The sequence below is a fragment of the Tachyglossus aculeatus genome, chromosome 17 (assembly GCF_015852505.1).
Source record: "Tachyglossus aculeatus isolate mTacAcu1 chromosome 17, mTacAcu1.pri, whole genome shotgun sequence".
NCBI lineage: Eukaryota > Metazoa > Chordata > Mammalia > Monotremata > Tachyglossidae > Tachyglossus > Tachyglossus aculeatus.
Genome location: NC_052082.1, coordinates 633,717 through 660,301, shown reverse-complemented (window position 1 = coordinate 660,301; position 26,585 = coordinate 633,717). Strand labels below are relative to the sequence as shown.

The 26,585-nt window shown below is 51.0% G+C and overlaps 1 protein-coding gene across 1 annotated transcript in view; it reads left to right on the top strand.

Annotated features, from left to right (window-relative positions):
- TNKS (tankyrase) overlaps window positions 1-26,585 on the top strand; it is a gene marked incomplete at its 5' end in the record, with an annotated part of 115,013 nt that overhangs the window by 21,850 nt on the left and 66,578 nt on the right. Inside the window, 1 exon segment of the mRNA XM_038758943.1 lies at window positions 5,297-5,392. Coding sequence (XP_038614871.1) covers window positions 5,297-5,392 — 96 coding nt within the window.

Sequence of the window (26,585 nt, the reverse complement as noted above, 5' to 3'; positions counted from 1 at the left end):
CCTACGACTGCCATCCCCTGCCCCCGACCCCCCCCCTCCAAAAATGGTTGCTCTTGCAGCTGGCCAGTAAAGGCTTTCATAGCTACAAAATAAGAATTGCTATGTGCCCACAAGGAGCTTACATTTTAATGGGAGAAACAGGCATAAAAACATTTACTAGAGGGGTGAAAATTTAACTTGAACACAGGAGTGCTGAGCAGGCTGCAAATAAAATCATAACTGCTTGTGGTATTGTATGGCTCAGGGTCCTGGGATAGCAATAGGGGAAGGCTTGTTGGAGGAGATGGGATTTGAATGTGGGGAGAGCTGTGGTCTGTGTGACGTGAGGAGGGAGGGAGTTCTGGGCCGAGGGAACGGAGGCGGAAGAATCGAGAGCAAGGGCTCAGCTTCAAGATTTGCTTGGTGGAGAACAGTGGGTTGGGGAAGAGTAAGCAGGTGAAGAGAGCAGGAAGGTGAGCTGGGACCAGACAGTGTAAGGCCTCAAAGCCAATTGCAAGAATTTTTTCTTTGATGCAGAGGATTTGGAGGAGAGGAGGGGTGTGGGCCACGTGATGCCTTGGAAGGACGATCCGTGCAGCTGCAGCCGGGGGTGTAGGTTGGAGGGGGAGAGGCTGGAGGCTGGGAGACCGGCCAGGAGTCTGATCCAATAGTCTAGCCAAGGCAAGACCAGAGCTTGGACTGGGGTAGGATCGGTTTGGGTGGAGAGGAAGGGGTGGAGTGGGAGATGTTGCCTGGGAAGAGCCAGCAGGAATTGGCCGGAGACCAAATGATAGAGTTGAACATTGGTGAAGAGTCAAAGATGACACCAGCGTGGAAGTTTCTGGGACAGGGCGTGTAATGGTCTTGTTGAATGAGATGGAAAAGTGGGGTTTACAGAGCCTCAAAACTTCTAAGATGCTGTGTTGAAAAACATCATAACCTCACAATATTTCATTAAGGCTATTTCACAAAGAAGGGATTTTTGTCTTTCTACTACTGTAGCTGCCTAAATATTTGCACCTTTGAAATAAGTTGGCATTATGCCCTTCGGTACATCTTGAAAGAAGAATTTTGCATTTTTAGCCTCGAGTCAGGTTAAGTGTCTTTTCACCAGCTGCACTAAAAGCGTAGGTGATTGATGGCACATTTTTTAAGTTTCAAGTTTTCTTTCAAATGGTAAGCATTTCTTATGCATTTAAATTTGCTAATACTTTTCTAGTTCTTTGGGTTCCACCAAAGTGACACCCTCCATTTTGGTTGGAATTTGTCATGATGAGAGGTTTTGTGCACAAATGTAGGCAGATAGAAGGAAGCTCACATTGCTGTCAGTGACATCGTCATCATCTTCAAAGGTATTCATTGAGTGACACGATCAAGTCCGGCAGTTTCGAGCTGCGCAGTGAAGCCAGTCCAGTTACTCTGGCCGTGGCCAGCAGGGTGGGTGCCCGGGCCTTGAATCCGGCAGCCACTGTGGGAGGGGTTAGTGGCCCCCACCATCCCGATCTCCTTCACACACACCCCCCATCTCCTGGTCACCTGCCCCTCTATGCCCCCTTCCCCCCCCACCAGCCTCTTGGGTTGCCTCCCCCTGAGAATACTGGGCTGGGCAGGAGCATTCAGTCCCTTCGCATCCTGCCCGTTCAAGGGACCGAGAGGGTATTAGCATCGGATCAAAGACCGAGGACCACAGGCCACCACTCTTCCTGTTGGAGTTCAGAGGCAGGTGAGCTGGGCCACTTAAACACCAGGTTGTGAGGCTTGGAATGGTGACCTCCTGTTTCTCCAGAATCTAGTCATTCACTGAGTCATATTTATTGAACGCTTACTGTGTGCAGAGCACTGAACTAAGCGCTTGGGAGAGTACAATGTAATGATAAGCAGACACATTCCATGTTCAGTCGAACGTCTGCATTGCACTGGGGGGCGGGGAGGAGCGGCAAAATCCATATCACTGTTCAGAAGAGGGGAACCCTTGAGGAGACATGTTGCTCTCCCACTTTTTCTGGGAGTTTCACATTTTGATGTGGTAAGATAATGGGTTAGGTTTCTGATCCGCTGCAGCTGCTAACAATAGCCCAGCATCTGAGAAGCAGTTAGGGCCCTTTGTGCCGCCGCTGGGAGTTAATAACAGTCATTACGGTATCTATTCAGTGCTTACCGTGGGCTCAGCGCTGGGGGAGCTGCCAGAAGAGCAGATTGGACCCCTGGGGCATGCAGTTTATTATGCCCATTTTACAGGTGATCGGGGAAAGGTTAATTGACTTTCCTGGGGTCTCATAGCAGGCCAGGAGCAGAGCTGAGATTAGATCCTGAGCCTCTTGCCTCCCTGCCCCACTAGGGCTTTCTGCTAGGCCTCCGTGCCTTGAACAGGTTGCTACTAGAGGAGGTTCAGGAGTGATGCCCACATCCGTTCAGCCGCAGCGTCCCCGAGGAGGTGGGTGCGAAGGTTGGCACAGATGACTTGTCTTTGGGCAAGTCCAAGGGATCTGAGCTGGCCGGAGCTCCATTCAGTGCCCCGCCTGGCTCGGACCGGCTTCTGTGGGGTCTCCCAGGGCAGCACCTCTTCTGTCCACTCCTACTGGGGGCTGGATGGAAGGAGCCGGGGCCCTGAGGGATAAGAAGCAGAAAATCCTCCCGTTTCCCTCCCTCTCGGCCTCTTCTTTCCTCACTGCCTTCCCTTCCTCTGACTGGGGGGAAGAGGCAACAGAAGGGATTAAGTTGCTGCCAGATTTTTTTAGAAAAAGCTTTTATGGCTCTAGGTGTAGTGTTTTCAAGCAGAAAGCACTGTGACTGTTGTTGGGGACGACCTTCCGACAGCCTCCCCGTTCCCTCGGCTGCTGCAGGGGAGCTCCTCTGGACCTCCGTGGGTCATCGTTCCTGACCTCCCGGACCGCAGGTGGGTTCTAGTCCCACGGCCCGCTCGCCCCCTTGGGCTGCCGGGCAACGGGGGCCGGATTCCGCTGGCCATCACCATTCCCTTCCCCGCTCACCGTCACCCTTGGGGCCGGAGAATAGGCTTCTTGGGGCCTGTGCCAAAACCCAAGCGAGAGCATGAGAATAAGAATGAGAATTTCTCCGTTTTCAGTGGAGCCTCCCGGGCGGCCCGGTTCAGCTCCCTCCCAGCTGCTGCATTGACTCCGCAGCGGAGGCGGTTGTGGAAATGTGCTAATTCCTCTGGTTACATGGCCGCTGGTGGCCTGGGCTGTGGGCCCCTGCGGACCACCTCTTTGACCCCGGTGCCCCGCTTTCCCATTCTCCCCTCGTACTGCAGCCATACCCGGGGCTATCGGAGTTGGAGGCGGTGGCTTGGAGGGATGGGCGGGGGCAGTTTGGTGGGCAACATCAGGAAGTGAGGCCGAATTCTCTCTTACGACTGATTCTTTTGGGTTGGCGGGGGTTGCACAAGTAGAGGTTCTACTTTGGTCACATGACAAACTCTCTCGCCCAGGTGCAAAATGGATTCACCTACCAAAGCCAGTGTCAGAATTTGCCGTGCCTTAAAAATCAAGAGACCTTTCTTTATTGCCACTCAGGCGGGCAGATTACAAACTGCAGCCACCCGTTGGTCAAGTCGTAGCCCACTGTTATAGCAGCCCAGGCCCCCAGACTCTCTGCGCCAGACATGTGCGGCCGGTAGTATCATGTTGACTCTGCCGCTGTCCGGTGTGGAGGTGGTAACTTTCTTCCTCCCGAGACCCAAGGGTGTTGTTGCTGCTGCTGTGAGATTCTGCCCCTATTGTCCCCGTCCTCCATCCAGAGTGGGCTGGGCGGACACCAGAGCCTGTTTCCCACTCCTCTGGCCCCTGTAGGGACGTAGAACTCACCAGTTGGCCAGAGAGAATTCATGGGCAGGTCCAGAGAGGCAGGTGTACCTGCGTTCCCCCCCACCCTCCAGCCCTTGGGGGCCCTGGCAACCTCAAGGGGTGAGGCTGAGGAGCGTCGTTTGATGTCACGACAATACCATGGACACAGATCTTCTAGACTGTGAGCCCGCTGTTGGTTAGGGACCATCTCTATATGTTGCCAACTTGTACTTCCCAAGCGCGTAGTACAGTGCTCTGCACACAGTAAGCACTCAATAAATACGGTTGAATGAATGAATGAAATCGGGTAGCAGTGGATCACCAGAAAGGGAGAACTCTCTGCAAACCGCTAGACATCAGTGGTACAACCATAATGCCCACGTGTCCACCCCCCGACCAAAACCTGAAAAGTTTCTTCCATTTCCCCCCATCTCTTGGGGGTCCCAAACAGCTCCTGAACGTGGCCCGCACTCTGGCACCTAAGCCCTCCCTGTTCCTGGTTAAATAATCGTTCCAGGTGACAGGCGGCATTTCCGTAGGCAGGCCTTGTGTTTTATGTGGATACATTCCCCCATCTCCTCCTCCTCCATCCTGAAGCCCGTGAGACTCTTTCCTTTCCCCTTTAGGTTTCCCTGTTGTGTGAAGATTCTGTGTGTCATGGAGCAGGGTGGGAACGTGCTGCTCTGGCTGTCAATAACTGGGTCCAGTGGGGGGTTGTGGGGGTGCGGTGAAGGTTGTGGGGGTGAAGGGGAGAAATCCATGTACACTATTGAATTCTCTCTGGAAGGTAAAATCTAGATATAACACATCCTCCATCAGGGGTCCGTGGAGCAGCCCACCCCGGTGGAACCCGGCCCCCGCGAGGGGCTCACTCGGTCCGCTGGCCTTGTCGAACCCCCGTCGGGCTGTCCAGCGGTAGAGCGTTGTGGCGGCCGGCGGTCCCGTGCACTGCAGGGGACCCGAGCGGTGTGGACGTGATCCGTTTTTATCCCGGGCCCGCTGGATCGCTGGCCCCTGGCCAGCACTTGGTAGTGCAGTTTCCCGCGAGAGCTCTGAGCCCGTCCAAGGCTCCCCCCCGCACCCCGTTACAGCCATTTGGGGGAGAGGAAGGGTTTGGCAGTTGAGCGGCAGTGATGGCGGCAGCAGCAGTAGAGAGAGCGCAGAGCAGGCTGGTGGCGTAGCTCACAGCGGGAGCCGCTGTGCGCGCAGCTCCCCACCCGGCTGCCCGTAGCGGGGAAACCAAAGCTGCAGATTGCAACATCTCCTAGTTTCATGTTTAGGATGTTAAGTCATGTGATCTTACTATACCTTAAGTCGCCAACTTAGACTTGCCCTAGAGGGGATCTTTTGCTGCAGTGCTTAGAAAAAACTAAAAGGGAGGGGGTGTCAGGACAGGGTGGAGGCTGAAGATTGTGCAATGTCTGTGGCCGCCTCCACAGTGCCCAGGAGACCCCTACAGGTAAATCCTCTGTGTGTCCCCGAGGTGAGATTCTGTTTCTGCTTCCCCTGCACAGTGCTGCTGCAGCACGGCGCCGATCCAAACATCCGGAACACCGACGGGAAATCGGCCCTGGACCTGGCGGATCCTTCGGCGAAAGCGGTGCTCACAGGTGAGAGCCGGGAGGGTCCCGTGAAGGGGGGCAGTGCGGGGCTCTCTTGCTTCTTCCTGTTGGGGCCTGCCCGGTCCTCAGGTCACCCCGCCAGGCGCCTCCTCCCTCCGTCTGTTCTCCTTCCCTCAGCAAGCTGCCCAGACACATAAGCTGCTATCTCCTAGTGTCCCCTAGCACGGACGGGCTGCGTTAACTGGTACTGTCATTAATTGTCGCACTGTGCCAGGAGCAGATTGCTCATCTCTCTTGCCTCGGAGAAGGCCGGCTCGGGAGGCAGCCGTGCTCACATCACTGCATCTTTCATCCCAGTTGCTCCCTTGGCAGGTTTGGAGCTCATCCACCATTTACCTCCCTCACCCCCTTTCCCGCTCACCCCCACCCCTCAGGATGCTGGGGTTTCGAGAACCTCCTACCCCAACCCTGTTGAGCAGGCCAGACTGTTTGCATGATAATAGGAGTGGCTTGGATCAGGAAGCCAACCCGCTGCCTCATTGTCCTCATTGTCTGCCCCAGCCTCTGTCTCACCCAAACTGGACTGATCCGGGCCCTGGTGGCCCCTGCCTCCCGCCTCCTGTCACTTGCCCCGGGGAACCCTGGAAACATCATGCCTTGCTCTGCAGAAAGTTGAGTTTGTGCACGATATGGTTTCAGGTGGCATTTACTGGGTGAACTATGGGGGAGGAGAAGAGAGAGGGGAAGAGGGGGTGAGAGAGAGACACACATGCACATGCACATGCACCCGATAAACTGCCTTCTTGGGTGGCCATTGTGACAGTCCTGCGGTAAACCTATTCCTGTTTGCATTCCCAGCAGTTAGGCTCCCTTCTGGCTAAGAACTGAGCTATGGGGAGTCTGGTGGGCGGGTGGTGGGTTGCGCGCAGAGCTACCCTCCTGGCCTCAGCTGGCGGCAGTGTCAGCAGCTAGAACGCCCCCCACCCCCAGCCCCGACTGACTGGTTCTGTTCTTTTTAATACTTTGCCTTTTTGGACCACTCTACCCAAGGTGGGATTTTGGGGTGGGGATTGGCCAGCTTGTCATCTGGGCAGTTACTGACCCAGGTGGCGGGGTGGGAAGCAGGACGGGGAACAGGAGGCCTTGTGATTGGCATTTGGAGCACTCATTATCTTCCATTTTTTCTGCACCTACCTGGCACACGTTCCCTGTCATTTCTATCAGTCTTTGAGACTCTCCCGAGCTTGCTCTGTTGAGGTGCCTCCCCTGAGGAGCCAGCCCATTCCCCACTGAAGGCCCGCTGCCATGACAGTTCCCACCCCATTCCCGCCCCGGTCACCCCTAACAAGCCTGGCTTTGATGTCTGCTGTGGGGGAGGTCTGGCTGGTTGTTGGTCCCTGGGCTTCCTCTTAAACAGGGGCTGGGCAGCCACCTCTGCATCCACTGAAAGATCCGATGGGATCTTTCCATCTGCCTGTCCTGAGTTCTCTGGGCTAGATTGTGGTAGGTTTCCCCTCCCGACTCAATGGCTTTTTGCCCCCAGCTCTGGCAAAGCCTAGCAGCAAGGAGCCGAAACGTGAGAGAAGGCTACTTTGCCTCCCTTCCTTCCAGTGTCTGCTCCTTGGGACATACTTCCTCTGGGCAGGGACAGCGCTGCCAAGGCCGGGTGTCTCCCGTTGCTCCCCAGCCATCTTTATTGTCCTCTGCTCTTTGCCACCCCTCTTTGGGGTCAAGGGATACTTTGAGGGGTGGCAGGTTTCTTCATCCGTCGGTGTTCATTTTTCACTTTTCAGCCAGGGGAAGGAGTAGAGTCTCTACAGCTTAAAAAAGGATTCTGGAAGTGTAAATTTAGCCACACAGTAAGTCTTAAATCTTAAATCATACTTTTCCTTCCTCCAGTTTGGAATTTATTTTAGTGTCTTGTCTTCCTGCCACTAGACTGTAAGCTCCTTTAGGACAGGGATTGTGTCTGCCAACTCTACTGCACTCTCCTAAGCCCTTGGTACAGTGCTGTGCCTACAAGAAACTTTCAATAAATGAGTTGGGTTTTTTTGTATTAAACATTTGCTGTGTGCAGACCTCTGTACTAAGTACTGCTAATAAAGTACAGAGTTGGTAATAATAGTAATAATAATAATGGCATTTGTTAAGCGTGTACTATGTGCAATGCACTGTTCTAAGCGCTGAAAGACATGTTCCCTGCCCACAATGACCTTACAGTCTAGGGGGTTGATTAAGGAAATAGGCTGAGTATTTTCGAGGCAGTGGGAGGAGGAGAATGGCATGTTTTTTAGTGTTTCAGGGAAAGAGTTGAAGGATGGCTAGCAGATGGACTTGCTTACTAAAACTTCCCATTGGAAATTGCGGAACGGGAAATGAGACAGCCGATGTAATGGAAATCAAGCATTAGGTTTAAAATCCACCAAATTAGCCACTCCTTTGAGGGCTTGGGATAATGTCCATCAGCTCTACTGTTCTCTCTTTCTCCCCATATCCAGCGGACCACCACTCTCCACTTTCAAAGCCCTATTAAAATCACATCTCCTCAAAGAGGCCTCCCCCAACTAAGCCCTTATTTTTCCTGCCCGCCTCCCTCAGCCATTGTGTGTGCACTTGGATGTGTAGGTGTTAAGCAGTCTGACCTCAGCCTCTCAGCACTTGTTTACGTATCCTCATTCTCTGCAATTTCCCCTGTTATTAATTTTAATATCAGTCTCTCCGTCTAGACTGTAAGCTCCTTGTTGGCAGGGTTTGTGTCTTCCAACTCTGTTGTACTTTCCCAAGTGCTTAGCACAGTGTTCTGCACACAGTAAGTGCTCAATACATACCATTTGATCGGCTGGGAAATTAACAGTTTAAGCCACTTTCCTACTTTCATTTGGTTTTTTTGTGAGTAGTGGATGAAGTGGCCTAGAGCAGATGCGCTTAGTAGAGTGCTCTGCACAGAGTAAGCGCTCAATAAATACGATTGAATGAAATGGCCATTGACAAATGTTTAACAATTCATCCTTATGGGGGGATGAAACAGAATAAAAAATCACAATCTACCAAGATTCGAAATCTTCACTTTTAGACAACAGTTGGTACCTTGTCCTCTGTCCCCAGAGCACCGGCAGATCTCTTTCTGGGCCCAAACAACAATTTGCTTGCCTGCCTGCCTGCCTGCTTCCTTCCCACCTCTCCTCTCCCCTCCCCTCTTTTTGTCACTATCACCTACTAATTCCCATGTGACTTTAAGTGCAGACCAAATTAAAATAAAGATGTGCCTAGGTATTTAATCAGCCCTTTGGTTGTGGAGTGTTCCTGAAAGTGAACACTTGTGAATGAAATGAACTACCTTTATGGTGAACCTTATTTAACTTCATACACTTCACCCTGTTGGATTTCATGTTTCCAGTTATAGTTGGTTCAGGTTTCAGTGTCATCTCTCTCCTCCTCCTTTGGGAAAAGCTTCCTAGAGCAGGGGCCTTGGACATTTGAGCCGCCAAGACTCCATTATGAAGGCCTCCAGGAGGCCTTCCCAGACTGAGCCCCGTCCTTCCTCTCCTCTTCTTCCCCCTCCCCATCCCCCCTGCCTTACCTCCTTCCCCTCCCCACAGCACCTGTATATATGTTTGTACATATTTATTACTCTATTTTACTTGTATATATTTACTATTCTATTTATTTTATTCTGTTAATATGTTTTGTTTTGTTGTCTGTCTCCCCCTTCTAGCCTGTGAGCCCTCTGTTGGGTAGGGACCGTCTTTGTATGTTGCCAACTTGTACTTCCCAAGCGCTTAGTACAGTGCTCTGCACACAGTAAGTGCTCAATAAATACGATTGAATGAATAATGGGGAAGCGGAGCCTTGGTGCCCTCCTTGAGGCATGGCTGGCCCCTCATCTCCCTGCCCTTCTAATGGTATTGGAGTCTTAAAGTTTCGCTCGAAGCTTCAACCACATCTAGAGGGGAATCCACTATTCATCATCTACTCATGATCACGTGTATTTCTCGATCACGGGTATCAGATGCCAGAGCTGATAGGCAGAGACACGGCCGCCATTAGTTGCTTTACTAGCAACTCTGGTCCAGGATTGAGTACATGAGAAGATTTCATCCGCAGGTTCAGATTGGGCTGTTTGGTGACTTCGGGTTTTTTTTGTCTATCTGTGTGTTCTGCCGTCCATCAGGCACGTAGCCATAAACTTCCCCTGCAGGAATATTGGAGGGTGGCAACAAACACCCCTCCTCCCTCTCAACGCCCCCCTCCATTTTGACAGGGAATGTAGTTGGGGGGGCAGCTGGGAACGGAGGAGGCATTTGTGGTGGAAAGGGTGACTCACCACTAGAGTGGGCGCTCCTTGCACTTGGATTTGCACCCTCGGTGGTATTTGTTAAGCAGTACCTATGTGCCAGGTACTGTACTGAGAACTGAGGTGGATTCAAGCAAATCAGGCTGAACACAGTCCCTGTTCCACATGGGACTCACAGTCCTAATGCTCATGAGGTAACTGAGGCAGAGAGAAGAGAAGTGACTTGTTCAAGGTCACACAGCAGACAAATGGTGGGGCCGGGATTAGAACCCAGGTATCCTGACTCCCAGTGCCATGCTCTATCCACTTGGCCAATCTGCTTGTTCTCCCCATCTCCAGGCCCACAGCACTTCCATGCATATCCGTAATTTATATTAACGCTTGGCTCCCTCTCAAGAGTATACGCTTCCTGAGGCCAGGGAACGTATCTACCTGCTCTTTTATCATGTACTGTCCCCCAAGTGATTAATACAGTGGTCTGCACACAGTAAACACTCAATAAATGCCATTGATTGACTGATTTGATCCTTGCCGGCAGAATCGTGTGTTGGACTTCTTTTGGACTGTCCCAGGTACCCCCGTGCGCCCTCAGTTCTGCTGCTGAGACCATGGGCCTTGGTTTCCACAAGTTGGACCCGACGCAACACTTCACTTGATTCCTCTGTGCAGCGAGCAGAACCTCTAGATCGGTGGCTTTAAGGCCCTCAGTCAGCTCTCTCCCTCATTCTTATTCATTTGCTTCTCCCGCCACGTGACGCCCCAGCTTCGCTTCTCTCAAGCCAAGCAGCTGGACCCCGTTCTCATCTCTCCTGTCCTGCATCCTGCCTTCTGGCATCCAGCAGGCCAAGCGTCCCTCTCCCCATCTTCAAAGCCTATCTGAGACCACATCTCCTCTGGGAGGCCCTCCCCAGATTTCTCTCTTCTCATGCTAACCCCCGCCCTCCCCTGCACGTGCACCCACACAACTCTCACAGCACTGTACTTTTAGGTCACTCAAGCACTTGGCCACTCTCTCAGTCCCACACCCCTTCCCAGTGCACCAAAGCACAGATCTTTATTCTCTACGGCTTCGTCCTCTCTGAAATTGGTGTTAGCCTCTTGGACTCTAAGCTCCTTGAGGGCAGGATTCATGTCCCCTGAGACTATTTTACTCTCCCATCACAAGCGCTTGGCTTAATGTATTGCACACAGCAGGTGTTCAGTTGTCAGTTGATTAGTGATTGTGCCTCTCCCTTTCGTGTCTCTCTGTTGGCTCTCAGATCGTAGGTGAAGATGATGAGTCCGAGAGCAGAGCTCTACAAATCAATCTTTTTTACACCCGAATGAGCTAGAAAATCATTCCCGTCCTCTTGGATAGGGCCGCCCCCAAAATAGCCACAGCAGATTGATCATCATTAATAAAAGCGATAACACGCTCAGTGACCACATATTCAGTTTCTTCTTAGAGTTGCATAGGTTGCAGGTCTTGCTTTTAAAACTGATCCAGAGTCAGCTCTTTTGTAAATATTGGGTCTAATGATAGCATTCCAAAGATCCTGGATTTTCTGCCTTCTGTTGACTCTGAGGGCAGCAGAGAGCCTCGGTAATCACTTTCGTGGGCCAGGGAGGGAGGTGGGAGAGGATGTCTGAAGTGTTTTGTGCTGTTTGAGACTTTCACTCTGCACCAGAAATTCTCAACTGAAAAGGAAGTAAACTGAGGTCAGTGTGTGGGCCAGGAGGCCAAAATCTGAACTCACTGGTCCAAGGATAAGAATGGAAGTCTTACGACCGCAGTAGGTGCTGCAAAACAAATGAAGAACAATTCCTTCACTATGTTTTGGGATGGTGTTTGTTCATAGATGTAAATGATTAGGGCTCCCCATCTTCAAGGCCCTTCTGAAATCCCACCTCCTCCAGGAAGCTTTCCCTGATTCATTTTTCTTCCCATGTCACAACCCCTCACTGTTTGCGCCCTCCCACCCCCCCACCACACAACCCTCTTCCTCCCACCAAGCCCCGCAAGGGACACCTTTATACCCAGCCACTTCCATAAGGTATTCTGTTAGAGCCCTTCTTCCTCCTGTTTGTAAGTTAGAGTGCAGGATCCCTGATTCCTAAGTGCTTAGTACAGTGCTCTGCACATAGTAAGCGCTCAATAAATACGATTGATGATTCCTGCTAGACTGAGTGCTCCTCATGGCTGGGACCTTGTGGCCTTCTTTCTCAGTACTCTCCTGAGCGAGCGCTCAGTTCACCACCCTAGCGTGGTAGGAGTGCAGTCAGTGCTACTGGTGATAATGATCGGGACGATTATCTTAAAAGACCTCTAGAAGAAAAAACGGATCGGACTCTGTGAGGTAGGTGTCCCTAGCCACGATTTTCCCCCAGTGCCCTTACTGATAGTAGAAGACTTTGAATTTTCTGGGGCTCTTCTTGGTTTCCCTTAAACCAGTAAAGTGGCAGCACCATTCACTAGTCACAAAACTCAAGATACATTGTAGCAAGGCTGGAAGAAGTTTTTGTTGCAAATGGAAAGTCCTTTCTTGGAAAAATTGCCTTTTGCCTGCATGGTGGTATTTAAATGAACATTGTTCTCCCTGCCACCAGGGTGCTTAGCTTAGTTTTTTTTTTTTTTTAACTAGGAAAGAAAGGTGTCTTCTCTCAAGATGTCCTTCTTCTAACCGTCTAGCCTCACGTGCTGCTTCTGCACCCTCTGTCATTCCCGAGAGGAGTATAGAACAGGGGCTGAGGGCCACCACTCTTGGCTAAAGGCCGAACCAGCACCACCCACGCTCCTGCTCTGGGTTGGGCCCATTTGAATGGAGTCCTTGCCAGCAGTTACTTGAACAGCTCTTCAGTCACAGCTGAGCTCGAGGCGATTTTCTGGGAGAAGGGTGCGGGATGGGTGGGCCTTCAGCCACCAGGGCCACAGGTGGGCCAGCTTGTTGACCCCCGACTTCAGCCTCAGTGGCAACAGAGCTGTAGGATGGAGTGGAAGGCCTAAATCCAAGTCTTCATTGCATGAGAACAGCGATCTGTGGACAGCACAGTTGTGCTCAGAAAGTGTGAATCTTTCTTAGAGAAAACATTGTTACTTAAGAATGTGCAAATCACGTATGACTTTAAATATGTTTGGGGGACTCATTAAAGAAAAAACAAACACGGAAGGGGAGATCAATCTTGTGTTTAAATTTTATTTTGTGCATTTTCCACCTTAGAAATGATGTATCTAAAACTGGAGTTGCCAGCATCATTTGACAGGTAATCCTCACATACTGATTTTCTCAAAATGGCCTCCGAAGAGAGGAGTAGGAGTGATGCATTGTCTTCTGTCTTCTCCGACCGTCTAGTCCCCTCACAAAGAATATCGAGTGTATGGGAGAAAGTGAAATGCTTTGCCTTTCAAACAGCTCAGTGCGTTGGTAATTTAAGCTCCTTTCCGTACAGCTTGCTGGGTAGTTCAAGGCAGCCAGCTTGGATCGTTAAAACTGACCATGAACTTTCAGTGATAGTCATGGTTCTGAAAGTTGGTCACTTGTTTCAGTAGAGTGTGGAATTTGGGACCAGAGTGAAAGATGGGAAGCGGGTCGATGGTGAGGTTTTGAGATGAGGACTTGGTTTTGATGAAGCCTTAGCAGTGAAGTGGGCCGATCGAGGGGTGGACTGTGCTCCTCCTCTCTTGTGATGCTGCCCCCGCCTGCCCTGTCATACCTCTCTTTGGAGGGGGACCGGGGTAAAGAACCAAGCTGAAACCCAGATGTTAAATCTTCGGCATCCTGTCGGTCATGATAAAAGTTTTGGGGCCACACTGACGGGGGCGAAGGGTACCTCACCCATTGCCACTGAGTCTTAGGGAGTTGGAGAAGATGAGGCAGATGGATCTGCAAATGGCAGCTTCCAGGCTGGAGCTCGGGCCCCTTGACGGACAGGTCATGGGACCACTGGGAGGCCGGAGAGGGAGGGACACGGATGTCGGGGAGGATGTGGTGGACTGGAGTTCATTCATTCATTCAAACGTATTTATTGAGCATTTACTGTGTGCAGAGCACTGTACTGAGCGCTTGGGAAGTACAAGTTGGCAGCCTATAAAGACGGTCCCTACCCAACAACGGGCTCACAGTCTAGAGTTGTGACGTGAAGGGGAAAGGCAGCCCAGGAGCTATGGATTTACTGAGTTCATGGTGGTCTGATGCACTCAGTGCTTGGGAAAGAGTCACAGATGAAAGTGATACATTAGCTGCCCACCAGGAGCTTACTTTCTACTTGGTGGGATTGAAACAGAGTGGCCTAGTGGAAAGAGCATGGTCATGAGTCAGAGGACCTAGGTTCTCAGCTTGGCTTTGCCACTTACCTGCTGAATGACCTTTTTTTTATGGGATTTGTTAAGTGCTTACTATGTGCCAGGCACTGTACTAAGCACTAGGGTAGATACGAGATAATCATGTTGGACAAAGTTCATGTCCCACATGGGGCTCGCAGTCTCAATCCCCATTTTGGAGATGAGGTAACTGACTCACAAAGAAGTTACACAGCAGCCAAATGGTCGAGCCGGGTTTAGAACCCAGATCCTGCTGATTCCCAGGCCTGTGCTCTGTCCACTAGGGCATGCTGCAAGTCACTTACTTAACTTCTCTGGACCTCAGTTCCCTCATCTGCAAAATGGTGATGCAGAACCTTGTGGTTTTATTTGCTTTTAATGGTATTTAAGCTCCATGTGTCAAGTGCTGTTCTAAGCACTGGAATAGATACGAGTTTATCAGACTGAACACAGCCCCTGTCCCACGTTAAAAGAGGATTTAATTCTCTTTTATAGGTGAAGGAATTGAGGCACAGAGAAGTTAAGTGACTTTCCCAAGGTCACACAGCAAGCAAAAGTTTTCATTTTTGTAAATACTGCACATGCGGTGGGTAAGGCCTGTTATTTCACCCCAAAAACTGTTCTTCCTGGAATTTGGAGTTTCTTGGTTTTGATTTTTCTGATCCACCTGGTCATCAGAGCCTTCAAAATGTTGTAAAGCAGATCGATCATGACTGGCTGATTTTTCATGGAAAGGTGACACATCATTTTTAGACTGTGAGCCCACTGCTGGGTAGGGACTGTCTCTCTATGTTGCCAACTTGTACTTCCCAAGCGCTTAGTACAGTGCTCTGCACACAGTAAGTGCTCAATAAATACGATTGATGATCATTAAGAATTTTCAGCATAAGTAGTGGAAGGCAATGAACCAAAAGGAATCTTGTGAAACAGCAGTTCAAATAGCAACATTTCTTATTGTAAAGTTTTTTTTTTGTTTTCTAGAAAGGTTGACTTTGAGCACGTATAGAGGCAGTTTACCAAGTTCAGCCCTAAATCATCCCGAGAGCTTTTCAGCAATTTTATTTGCTTCTGTGGTATGTGACCTCGAAAGGTTTGCGGCTTGATGTTCAAAGGGAAAACGGGTAATTATGTCCTGTTCAATGTGGAGAGGGGACAGATCTTCTGTATTAAGAATCAAAAGGAAAATTTCACAGTTCAGTGACAATTAAATATAGAAATGACTCACATTTATGCCACAAAATTGCATTCCAAACTGCATCCTGCCGAAATGAGGTTCAGGTGGTTGGGCCCCTGCCTGCCTCCCTGCCTTCCTGCCTCCAGCTTCTCTAGACAAGGGCCGGTGGTCCCCGGCCGGATCGGGGGTTCCAACGATGAAGCATTTTGAAGGTCATCGTGTGATGACCTTGATTGGGCAAGCCACTTGACTTCTCTGTGCCTTGGTTTCCTCCTCTGTAATATGGAGATTCAATATCTGTTCTCCCTCCCCCTTAGACTGTGGTCTGGGTCCAGCCCGCATATCTCGCATCTACCCCAGCACTCAGCACAGTGTTGGGCATACAGTAAACACTTTCTTATGTAAGTCTCCCCCTCTGGACTGTAAACTTCTTGTGGGCAGGGTTCATGTCTGCCAAACTATCATATTGTACTCTCCCAAGTGCTTAGTACAGTGCTGTGCACCCAGTAAGTGCTCGATAAATACCATCGATTGGTTAACATTATTATCATATTATTGTTAGTGTGTGGGAAAGACTGTAAACTCGTTGTGGGCCGGGAATGTGTCTGTTATGTAGTTATATTGTACTCTCCCAAGTACTTAGTACAGTGCTCTGCACACAGTAAGTGCTCAATAAATATGACTGACTGACCAGAAAAGGAAATTTAGCAGTGTTAAGGAAGTGAACAGAAACTCATTTGTGGAGCCCCAATCCAAACTGAGTTGGAATGTCTTGCTCAGAAGAGCGTATGGTAAAACCTTCTGAATTTGGTGCTGTCAAATCCAGAATTTGTTGCCCTATGGGCTCCACTTCCCGCTCTGTGGCTGCCAGAGAAAAACCCGCCGCAGACATGGCAGTGACCGAGCAGGAGAGCGGAGACTGGCAGCTGAGCTGCCCCCTTCTGACGTCTCCGCCGGGAAAACTGGCGGCTGGAGAGACCCAGGGGAGGAGAGACAACCCATCAATCGCACCCGCTTCTCTGGGCGCGTGGGCCCGGGGTCCCACTGAACCACAGCCCTCGTCAGTTGTGACGTCTGTGCTGGCCGTGCACCTGTGCCGTGAGCAGCGTGCCGGGTGCAGTAGGCTCGGAGGTTTGGGCGAAGGTTCCGGGGTGGTGGGGGGTAGGAGGGTTCCCCTTCCCTGGGCTCGAGCCAATACCCACATGGAAAACTCTCTGTGACAGGACCAGTTGGCCCTGCAGTCACTACTTCTGGCGTCTAAGCCGCGCTCTCTTTAAGGTCGAGGAAGCATTTTCTAGTCCAGTCGCTGTGCTGCCCGGGACGCAGTGAGCAGAGAGACCTGGGAGAGTGGGGGGTCTTGCCTGTGGAGATGCCTGTAGAGCTGTCACAGGTCCCCTCTGCATGGTCCCCCGATCCCTCTTGTGGAGTATTAGTTAATCCATTGACTTCTTTTAGAGTTGTTGCAAACCATACCCAGAGATCAGACAGTGAACGTGTTCCTCCTTCAAAGCGGTACATTAGTGAAAAAAGCGCCAGGAAGTTGTCTTGTTCTTTCAGCTGCCTGGCACTGCAGATAATAAAGGGCCTCTCAGTTTGCTGCAATGTCCCTCTCCTCTTGGGGCACAGACTTTCAGTTCCATTTCATACCCTTCTGTAATGGGGGAACCATGGGTGTTTAGTGTCCTTATGTCAGGTGAAAACAAAACTTGAACTTCTTGAGATCTAGTATATCTTTGCATCCCTAAGACAGACGCTCTCCCAAAATCGATCTGAGTGCCAGAGCCGAGGGTAGGAATTTTCTCCTTCCTTCTTCCATCATTCTCTGGTGTTTAAGTTGTAAAATTCTCAGCATTTTTGAAGGTAGTAATCATTCCAGAATTGTTGAGGGGCTTCTCAGTGCTTCAGTTTTGCTGTGTGCAAAATTGCGATCCTCTCCTCCTCCCTTATCTCTGTGGTGAGACTTTAAGATGAATTTGTAGGTGCTTTGAGTTCCCAGCTCTCGGTACCGAGACACTTAAATGGGAGTTTTTGATTGCCAAGAAATCGAAGCCAGCAGAGTTCTGCAGCCAGCCCCAAATTCCTTCATGGTAGAGGATGAGGTTAGGGTTAGGTCGAGGAAGCAGAACTAAGTCATCGAGCCTCGTCAGTAGTTAAGAGGTCACATAGTCATGGTGCAATGCTGGGATTTAGCATATCTTGATTATTTTGTTATTTCCGAGTCTGCTCCCTTTCATCTTTTCCTCTGACCTTCTAGGCAAAGTTACCCTGAGTCAGTAGATGCTATGAGTTTGCCTCTGGTTTCCTTGAATCCACGTTGCCAGTCAGTCGTCCTCCAGCCATCCCACTGGGTTGAGGACCGGTCCTTGCCAGCAGAGCTGAGACAGGACATGGAATCCATCTGCTACCTGGGCCCCGTGCTGGGGAGAGAAAGGACAGTGTCAGGATCGGGTGAAATGAAAACAAGTTTTGAATTTGCCAGTTTTCCTTTGGCCAGCCTCCTCCCCTGCCCAGCTGTCTGCACAGTGTCCCAGTCCACCTGCGGTCCATGCCAACGATCCCCTTGCCCATTCTGTGGTGAGAGCAGGGCCACTGTCCATGAGTCTTCAACCACCTTGGCCGTCTTAGTCCGTCACTCTCCTCAGGTGCCAGTGCCAATCCTGGAGAATCCAGCCTTGGGGGTCTGTGGCACCAGGCCTCGCTCCACCGCAGAAACTGGGCCTCTTGGCTGCCGGGCACCCCCATCTCTTCTTCTGGGCTGCCCGGCACCCCCAAACTAGCTCTTCCCTTCCCTAGTGTGAGAGTACTGTGGGGCGGTGTAGGAAAGCAGGCAGGGGAGGTGTTAGGGGAAGAGATTCCAGCCTTGGGGCCAGTGTCTGGGAGGGAAATGTCCCAGATGAAGGGAAGGAGGTCATGGAAACGACCCCTATGACTATGCTGAGCAGTTCTCAGCGTCTGATCATGGGGCCTTTTGCCAGGGTTTCCAGGGCCCACTGGCACACTGTGCCATCCTGGAACTTGGTGTTCCCATCTTCTAGCGCAGCCCCAGAAGGGCCAGGGTAGCTGTGCGTTGGCACTGTCCCCAGCAGCCTATCACCAGCTGACTCTGAGAGAGGCCTCTGTGCTCAGCGGTTCTCATCCTCTGAGGTCAAGCCAAAGGTCAAGTCACAGGGGTAGGTCGGACTCCAACTGAGCTCCGCAGGCTTGGCAACCGTTCATTTCATCGGCAGCTGCTAACAGACGCGGGGCATTTAAGTGCTCAGTGGGAATTTGTTTACCGGTAGATAATGAGAGGGAAATCTCAGAGAAATTTGCGTCAGCCTGGATTCCATCCCCTACAGTAATTTCTGCCAGCAGATTTGAAACGCCGAAGATTTTCGATGGGGAAATGTAAATTGTTTTCTAGGAAATAGGACTTAAGAAGCATCAAGTTGGACAAAACTTTCCCCACGTTGAATTTCTTTCCTTTCGAAAACTGGACCATGTGACTCCGGTGGCCGAGCCTGGTGGGGGCAGGACCCGCCATCCTCTTTGTAACCCCAGAGGCCTCATCTGCATAGAGATTGTAGCTGGATCCTTGGTGGTGGAGGTGGGTCAAGGGAGAAGGGGAGAGAGGGAACCCCCAGTTTGCCAGTGAGAGTTAGGTGAAGAGCCAGTGAAAGAGGCACCCGCTTTTAGACTGTGAGCCCACTGTTGGGTAGGCACTGTCTCTATATGTTGCCAATTTGTACTTCCCAAGCGCTTAGTACAGTGCTCTGCACATAGTAAGCGCTCAATAAATACGATTGATGGTGATGATGATGAGATGTGGTCAGAGAGGAAGAGAAGCAGCATGGCCTAATGGATTGAGCATGGCCCTGGGAGTTGGAAGGACCTGAGTTTTAATCCTGACCCTGTCACTTGTCTGCTTTGTGACCTTGGGCAAGTCTCTTCACTTCTTCATGCCCCAGTTACCTCACCTGTGAAATGGGGATTAAAGCTGTGACCCCCCCCCAATGTGGGACATGGACTGTGTCCAACCTGGTTAACTTGTATCTACCCCAGTACTTAGTATAGTGCTTGAAACATAGTAAAACCATAACAAATACAATATATATATATATATATATATATAATATACACACACATTTATATTGTGTGTGTGTGTGTGTGTATATATATATACTATGTTTATATTTTTTTAATTTTTTTTTTAAAAGGGCAGTACTGTCCAGGAAATCCAGGAAGCATTTGCTTTCTGGTTGCTTTTAGCATCTAGATCAGGGCCTGGAATCCTGTGGCCACCAAAAGCTGGGGTTTGTTAGCTTCCTGGTTTTGTGACCCCAGTCACCAGTCTACTTAGGCTATTTTGCACATACAGTTCTGCAGGTGGTCTGTGCTCTCTGGGCCCATTGCCTACTGGGTGTTGGCCCAGCTAATCACGACGTCCAAGCTAGCTAGCGGGAGCGGCAGCAGAGCTGAAGCCAGCCTGGCTCTGTAGGGGTCAGTTCCAGAAGCCGACTCCACCAACCTTCAGGCCTCTGCCTGCCCTCCCTGCTGCTCACTGCCACTCTGGTTTGGAGTCCCGGAGCTTCTTTGCAGCAGGGTCTGGTGGCAGTTAAAAATGAGGCCTCAATGATTAGGTTACTTTTTTCTGGGTCTAGTAGAATTTTCTGGTGGGTCCCGGGCAGTGAAAGCCTTGTGCCTCGGCCAGAGTTCGTCCTTCCTAGGCACACTCTCACCCCTCTCTCCCCAGTGACCCCCAGGACTTGCGGATACATTCCTGGATGAAAATGCTCCCGCTCTGTGGAGATAGAAATGGGGCTTGGAAAGGGACCGTTGGGATGGTGTCGAATGTTTTTTGTCCGGCCTCAGGGTCCCGAAGATTCCGCTTGGGCCATTGGTCTGAGCATTCCTGACCCCTTGCTGGCCTCTTGGATGTCGGAAATTGAGTAGGACTAGTTCTCCTCTCTCTCCTGGGAGCGCTGGGGAAGATGCAGTCCTCGAGAGTGATTCTCAGGCCTGGCTGGGCCAGAGCTCAGTGCCCATTTTTCGTTGGCTGCTTCTGCCCTTCCCAGTCCTTGGCTTGCTGGACCAGGGGAGGCCCAGGGTGAAGCAGGAATTGACCTCCGCTTTACCCTGCTGCATATTCTTCCTGCACCGCTGAAAACCCAAGCAGGAAGTGCCAGGGAAACTTGGGGGGGAAGACTGAAGACGTACCAGAGCTCGAAGGAAGGGAGGGAGAAAGTGTCTTGTGTGGAGAGCACTGTGCTAAGCACTTAGGAGAATGCAGTAAATCAGTAGGCATGATCTCTGCCCTCAAGGAGCTCCCAGTCTAGATGGGGAGAGGCAGGTTCTAAAGTAAATCACAGAAAGGAGGCAAATGGAAAATGGGATGGGAGAGAGAGTGATCAGGGAAGTCTCCTGGAGCAGTTGGGATTTCACAGTGGCTTTGAAGAAGGGTAGAGCTGGGCCCTGGCAGATGTGAAAGGGGAGGGTGTGAGCCAGGGGGCAGCAGGAGTGATGAGAACAAGGCATTGTGTGAGTAGATTGGCATGCTTTCTCCACTTCCCACTCCCCAAAATCACCAGCTTCCTGTCTAGGCCGTGCCCCCTGGGGGATCGACTCTACCCCTCGGCCACCCCCTCTTGGGTGGCAAGAGAGTCTGTCAGAGAGTTCGAGGCATCTTGAAAACCTGGAGCCAGAAGTCTGGCAGCAGCACACAAGTATTGGTTAATTTTCATTTCTCCGGCTAATCAATCAATCGTATTTATTGAGCGCTTACTGTGTGCAGAGCACTGTACTAAGCGCTTGGGAAGTACAAGTTGGCAACAAGTTGGCTAATGTAAGAGCTGTCTCCTTGGCATTTGAGTTGTGTCAAGAATGCTTTCTAGATGGGGTCAACTTGGAACCAGCTTTGAAGAGCCACAGAATTTCATGAAAATCGAGGATTTCATGAAAGCAAACCTCACCTAAGATTTAAAATAGCAACTTGGGGGGGAGATTTTGAGAGATTTCACTCTGGCTACCCAGTGCTAATTTTTAGTGTTTGGGAAAATAATCCAATGGATTCCAGATGATATTTCCAAATTAATAACCGATTACACAGTAATTCCAGTTCAAATGTCAGCGGGAGCTCAGCCTGGTGCATTCCTTCCAGGGTCTGGTCGCTGGAAAGATGTCAAAATCCATGATGATTTTTTGAGTAGTTCTGTTTCTTTAAAGTAAATGTGATGTTCGGAAAGAATCAGAGCACCCCAAAATCCACATGCTCAATGAGAAATCCATAGCTCAAAGGGTCACCTAGGGAGATGACTCCCACTGCAATGGGTGGAGATGCTGCAAGCTGCCCTTGGGGAGCCGCCCTGGGAGAGCCGAACAACCCTGGGTCCACTCGCTCAGCTCTCTCTCCTTAGCAAATGAACTGGCCCCGGGGTCGTTGCACTGTGGAGGGCTCCCTGCAGCCCCAGAAGGGCTTCTGATTTTGGTGGGGAGGGCAAGAGGAGGGGAAGCTGACCCAGATTGCCTTCTGACATCTCTTTCGCATCGGCTCCTGCTGTGCTTTGATCAGGGCCTGGTCAGTTCTCCTCGTTGGCCGGGGTCATGCTCCAGGAGACCGGCCTTGTGGGACATGGCCCCTGTCGATGTCACGCACCTGGGCCCAGCCCTGTCTTCCCGTGGTCCCTTCAGGGCAGGTGCATGCCAGTGGAAGGACAGAGCAGGAACACTCTTTTTCTCCCCGTCACTTGCTCCCTGGGGCTCCCAGTAGGATACCGGTGAACAAAAGGTTCTGAAAGGGAAGCCTCCAGTGGCCGAGGGGAACCGAAGCAAGAGCAAAATACTCCGCTTATGGCTTAGGGCTTCAATCCATTCTGCTTCAGAGAAAGACAGCCGTGAGTGCCGACCCGCTCCCTTCACCGCCACCTTGGCAGGCAAATGCCAGAGCAGACAGACCCCCTGGGGGCTGCTGTTGGAGAAGACAAGATTCTGTGTCAGTGTTCACTCATAGGAAAGGGGACAAAGCAGATGTCTAGTACCGAAGCAGATTCTTTCCAACTGACTGGAAGGCCAACCCTCTCTCGGGCGTGATGCGGTCTCCCCGGAACGCCTGCCCACCCACCGTCTCGGCCCGGACTCCTCTGCAGGGGCAGTCAGGAGTATGTGGCTTGGGCGAGACAGCTTTTTTCTTAGCTGGGCCTGCCACACCTGAATAATGTCGGGGATTACCGCAAAAATCGCAGGCAACAGTGTTTTCAGGAGTTAGAGCAATGCAGAATCCCTGTAAGGACAACCTATGTGCTACCAAGAGAAAGAAAGGTGTTCACCAAGAATCCTCTGTGTGAGCTACAGAGATGAGGTTACCCGATGTGCTAAATGTCTCTGGAGGCACCCTAAGTGTAGGATTGAGGGGAGGTGGGCTGGGAACCTCACCAGCGCTCTGGGTTTTTAAGTAGCAAATTCCTTTTTGACTGTAAGCTCATTGTAGGGATGGAAGTGTGTCTATCAACTGTGTTATATTGAACTCTCCCAAGGGCTTAGTACAGTGTTCTGCACAGAGTAAATGCTCAATAAATACCACTGAGTGGTTGATTTTGCACAACCAGCTGGAGAGACCTGGAACCTTGAAGGAGAAAATAGTCTTGATCCTGATACTCCTCCTCCTCCTCCTCCTCCTCCTCCTCCTCCTCCTCCTCCTCCTCCTCCTCCTCCTCCTCCTCCTCCTCCTCCTCCTCCTCCTCCTCCTCCTCCTCCTCCTCCCTCCTCCTCCTCCCCTCCTCCTCCTCCTCCCCCCTCCTCCCTCCCTCCCTCCCCCCCAAAGCACTGTTCTAAGCGCTGGGGGGGATACAGGGTGATCAGGTTGTCTCGCATGGGGTCCACAGTCTTAATCCCTATTTTACAGATGAGGTAACTGAGACACAGAGAAGTTGTGACTTGCCCAAAGTCACACAGCTGACAAGTGACGGAGTCAGGATTAGAACCCATAACCTCCGACTCCCAAGTCTGTGCTCTTTCCACTGAGCCACGCTGCTTCTCTAATGATGATGATGATGATAATATCAATAATAATAATAATAGTACTCATTAAACACTTACAATGTGCCAAGAACTGTTCTAAACACTGGAGTAGATGCAGATCATTCAGGTTGGACACAGTCCCATTCCCACTTGGGGCTCACACTCTTAATCCCCAGTTTACAGATGAGGGTACCGAGGCCCAGAGAAATTAAATGACTTGTCCAAGGTCACGCGGCAGACGTATCTGAGCCGGGATTAGAACCCAGGTACTTCTGACGCCTAGGCTCTGTCCACTGAGCCATGCTGCTTCTCCCCAAATGCCAAAATGCAGTGTGATTTGCATTTTCCTGTTTTACGGTCTCCCACATCATCAAAAGGGCGGAGACACCCTCTTCTGTTACTCCTAGAAAACAGAGACTCAAAATCTTTATCACTTGTACAACTGCCCTGCTGTCTCCTGTAGAACCGCTATATGGGGGCTGCCCATAAGTGTTCTCCAGGGTTGCCGTCCTCCTCCCGGAGGGGTCACCAGCTCCCCCCAGGACACCACCTTCCTTACAGGCCTGCAGAAGGAGCCATCCAGCTGATGGCAAGAGGGCCCGGGTGCCAACCAGAGAGAGGGAAGAATGGCCACATAGGTAGAGGGGTGGCTGCGGAGCCTCTGGGGACTGAAGACTGGTTTGGAGTAGCACCGCGCTGAGCACCCAGTAGAGGCCCATGAATCGCACTGGTCTCCAAGGGGAGCAGGGAGGTTATGGAAATAGGAAACAAAACTGTTTTTTGTGAAATGTTGATGGAGAGAGATTGATTCATAGATTGATTCCCAGGGAGGCCTGGCGGTAGCATTGACAGGATTGAAAATCATTTTTCCCCAAGGCTTTTTCCTTTTTATTTTGCATCCAAGGTGTTTCAGTCCTTCTTTTTTTTCCTTCATGATTTATCTTCTTATAAACCACCAGAACAATAAGTTCCAGATCGTAAGTCCATCAAAAATTTGCAAACCCATTTAAGTATCTGATTGTAAAACAATTGAGCTTTTCTCTCGGCAAGGGCTGTTGGTGTACTGGGTGTCCATTTCCAGCCCAGAGCAGAAATGTCCGTGACAGCTGCTCCGGATGATTTACGGTGGTCCAGTGCTTATCAGAAGACAGAAAATGCCTCACCCGCAGTTCCTGCTCTCCTTGCTCTGGCTGAGCCCACTGGCTCAGCAGCAAGCTACGGCCTGGCTGGCAGCCAGACCCCAGTGGCTTGGAAGGCCCCCGGGCCTCAGTTGGAGAACGTGGCCATCGTAGGCGAGTTCCCCCAGCTCTGGTCAGGGCTGCCTTGCAGTAGCGGAGATTGCGTTCTTTGCTACTCTAGTTTCCACAGAGCTTTTTCTGAACCTCGGTGTTTTGGTCTTCTCTCTTAGGCCTCTCCGACCTCCCACTTTTTGTACATATTTGGGCCCGTTGTGAGTTTCCCCCTCCTATTGCGCCCCCCCCCAAAAAAAAAACTGGATGCTCTCTGAGGGCAGGAATCAAGTGTTCTAACTCTTTTGCGGTTTCTCGAGTGCGCAGCTCAGTGCCCTGAAGGCAATCTGCGGGCACCCTAAGCTGCAGATCCTCCTCCTCCTTCCCCCACCCCCCACAGGCAAGCTCACTGTGTGCTCGTCCCCCTCTCCATCCCCCCATCTTACCTCCTTCCCTACCCCGTAGCACCTGTATATATGTATATATGGTTGTACATATTTATTACTCTATTTATTTACTTATTTATTTATTTTACTTGTACATTTCTATCCTATTTATTTTATTTTGTTGGTATGTTTGGTTCTGTTCTCTGTCTCCCCCTTTTAGACTGTGAGCCCACTGTTGGGTAGGGACTGTCTCTATGTGTTGCCAATTTGTACTTCCCAAGCGCTTAGTACAGTGCTCTGCACATAGTAAGCGCTCAATAAATACGATTGATTGATTGATTGATTGCTCCCCAGAAAGGCTAATCATTGGAGCTGCGTCCGATACTTTTATGTGGCAGTTGCCCGAGCTTTGCCCACAGATGTATTGCAGCTTGGCAAGGTGACGATCTCTACCTCTAGCTCTGAGTCCCTGCATAGGGACTGTCTCCATATGTTGCCAACTTGCACTTCCCAAGCGCTTAGTACAGTGCTCTGCACACAGTAAGCGCTCAATAAATACGATTGATTGATTGATTGAGTTTGCTGTTGGAACACAAACCTCTGGCCAAGGCAGTCTGAGTGACCACTTGGTAGATTCCTCCTGTCACCTTAGTGGTGAGGTGGGCGTGGCTTGAGGGAAAGAGCCCGAGTGCAAGAGGCAGGAGCCAGGAGGCCCAGGTTCTAATCCACCACTGCTCCTGACCCGCTGTGTGCCCTTGAAGAAATCACCTAACTTCTCTGGGCCTCTGTTTCCTCCTCTGTGAAAGTCTGAATCACCTGCTTGCCCTCCAGCCAGGAAGATAACCATGATGTCAGGTTTGGTTTGGTCTGGGGGTCGAGCCAAGTGTGCAGCAGGGCGTTTGTGTGTTGGGGGGAGGGGGAGTGCAGGGAGAGAACAGCATTGGGTAGGAGCTGGACAGATTCCCCATTTTAAGGTAACTTGGTTCGGATTTACAGCAAGTTGATGGGGATGCTCCTGACAGAAAAGAAAGCTAACAAAAGAATAAAGTTGAAAGCAAAGATCCAGGGCCTAAGTCACCTGTATCTATCTCTCTTCTTCATGAGAAGCAGTGTGGCTCAGTGGAAAGAGCCCTGGCTTTGGAGTCAGAGTTCATGGGTTCAAATCCTGGCTCCGCTGATTGTCAGCTGCGTGACTTTGGGGGTGTCACTTCACTTCTCTGTGCCTCAGTTACTTCATATGTAAAATGAGGATTAAGACTGTGAGCCCCCCGTGGGACAACCTGATCACCTTGTAATCTCCCCAGTGCTTAGAACAGTGCTTTGCACACTGTAAGCGCTTAATAAAAATGCCATTATAAAATGCCATTATAAATCCGGTTCCGTCTTTGCTGAAAGATCAGCTTTCAGGTAGGCAGGGGCTTGTTTGAGCCCTGTTCCCCAGTCCCGTCCCTGTGCTTTTCCTGAGCCAGTGGAGCCTCCTGGCAAGGGCAAGGCTCCCCCGGAGCACCCAGCAGGTTGAAGCAAGGCCCCAGCCCTTTGCTGCTCTGCTGACATACTGGGTCTCCTCGGGCTCTCTGGTCCATCCCAGCCAGGGATGGTTGTCCCATGCTGTCTCTCCCCAACCACATACACTCTGCACTGCTGACTGGGCTTGACTCCCCCCCCCCCCCCCCCCCCCCCCCAGACCAGACCAGATCAGACAGTCATGATTATCTTCAAGCAGGTGGTACAGACTTTCATCACAGGGGCTTCAGAAGCCTCAGGCCAGCCCGCAGGGGTGCTGTAGCATCGCTGAGAGCAAAATCCAGCCCCGTCTGGCCCGCCATCGTCACCGTCACTGGGGCCGACGCTAGCTGGGCTGCTGGCTGG